The 1,225-nt window shown below is 30.0% G+C and overlaps 1 protein-coding gene across 1 annotated transcript in view; it reads right to left on the reverse strand.

Moving 5' to 3' along the window:
- The window catches only part of LOC119585239 (putative uncharacterized protein MYH16), a gene marked incomplete at its 5' end in the record, with an annotated part of 81,296 nt that overhangs the window by 9,240 nt on the left and 70,831 nt on the right, over window positions 1–1,225 (reverse strand). The window contains 1 exon segment of the mRNA XM_037933898.1: window positions 114–274. Coding sequence (XP_037789826.1) covers window positions 114–274 — 161 coding nt within the window.

Consider the following 1,225-nt stretch of genomic DNA (forward strand, 5'->3'; position numbering starts at 1 on the left):
AGTGATTTATGATACTGAATGAAATATAAAAGAATAATGAAGATATCCTTTCATGTAGAAGCAATTACTCTTCTCTTCCTATGTCAGAGTTGAAAATGATCTGATATACTCACTTCATATCAAACAATTCCTGTAGGTGGTGTCGACGTTCACTGACTAGGTTATTGTGTCTGGCCTCCAACTGCGATAACCGTTGCCTCAGTGGACGGCACGAAGTACACCGGAGATTTTGAGCATTCTGGGCACTTGCCAATCGGACCTCAAGCTTACTTAACTGTGGAAAGGATGTATCAATTAGGGAATAATACAAAACAAATGACATATATATTACACTTTTCTGTACATCAGATTCCCAACAATCAGTAACTAAAATCATAGCTAATTAAAAAATAAAATATATTAATATCTATGTTAGTTTTAGAAATGTATATATTTATGGTACTTACTAAATCAGTTATATAGACATAGAGACAGACTAATATGTTAACATATAATTATCATTCTAAATATTAGCCATCAGGTTCAAGCAAAGAATATGCAAAGTGATATTTGATAATGCAAAGCTATTAAAAAAAGGTTCATCCATTGCTCTACATGCACATGCCCAAACAATTTTAATAAATCTTGAGCTCCTTTGAGAAATAAAGAATTTGCTAAGCAAAACTTTATATGTAGAAAACACATCATGCAGTAATCATGCAAAAACTATCCTATTTTTCTATCTATCTAACAAAAAAAAAAAAAAATCATTCTTTTCATATAGAAAAGCATGTTTTATACCCTCTAGAAAGTTCTGTTAAGGTTTTACATTATAAGTCACAAAAAATCCATAAATTTCCTACATAAGTTGTGTTAACTGTTCAATCAAATTCCTACATTATCCATCATATCAACTGTTTCATCATATTTCAAAATTATGTGATACTGCTCATACTATTCATATTCAAATCTTTATCTAAGTTTGTTCTTTATTTAGATGTTTACTATTATAGGCATTCAATCCTGTTTCTCATTACACAATAACACAATCAGAGATAGTATTCATATTCTATTTCTTTTTAACATACATTCAACCCTACAAAACTCTTACACTATATATCTACCAACTGATATTGCTGACATCTAACAGCTAACATGCAGAGCTTCCTGATTGCATATGCTTGAAAAATCAAATATATGTTTTAGGATGACACAAAGAACACTAAAGAATTATATACTAGGTAGT

Source organism: Penaeus monodon, chromosome 19 (genome assembly GCF_015228065.2).
Source record: "Penaeus monodon isolate SGIC_2016 chromosome 19, NSTDA_Pmon_1, whole genome shotgun sequence".
NCBI classification, from domain to species: Eukaryota; Metazoa; Arthropoda; class Malacostraca; order Decapoda; family Penaeidae; genus Penaeus; species Penaeus monodon.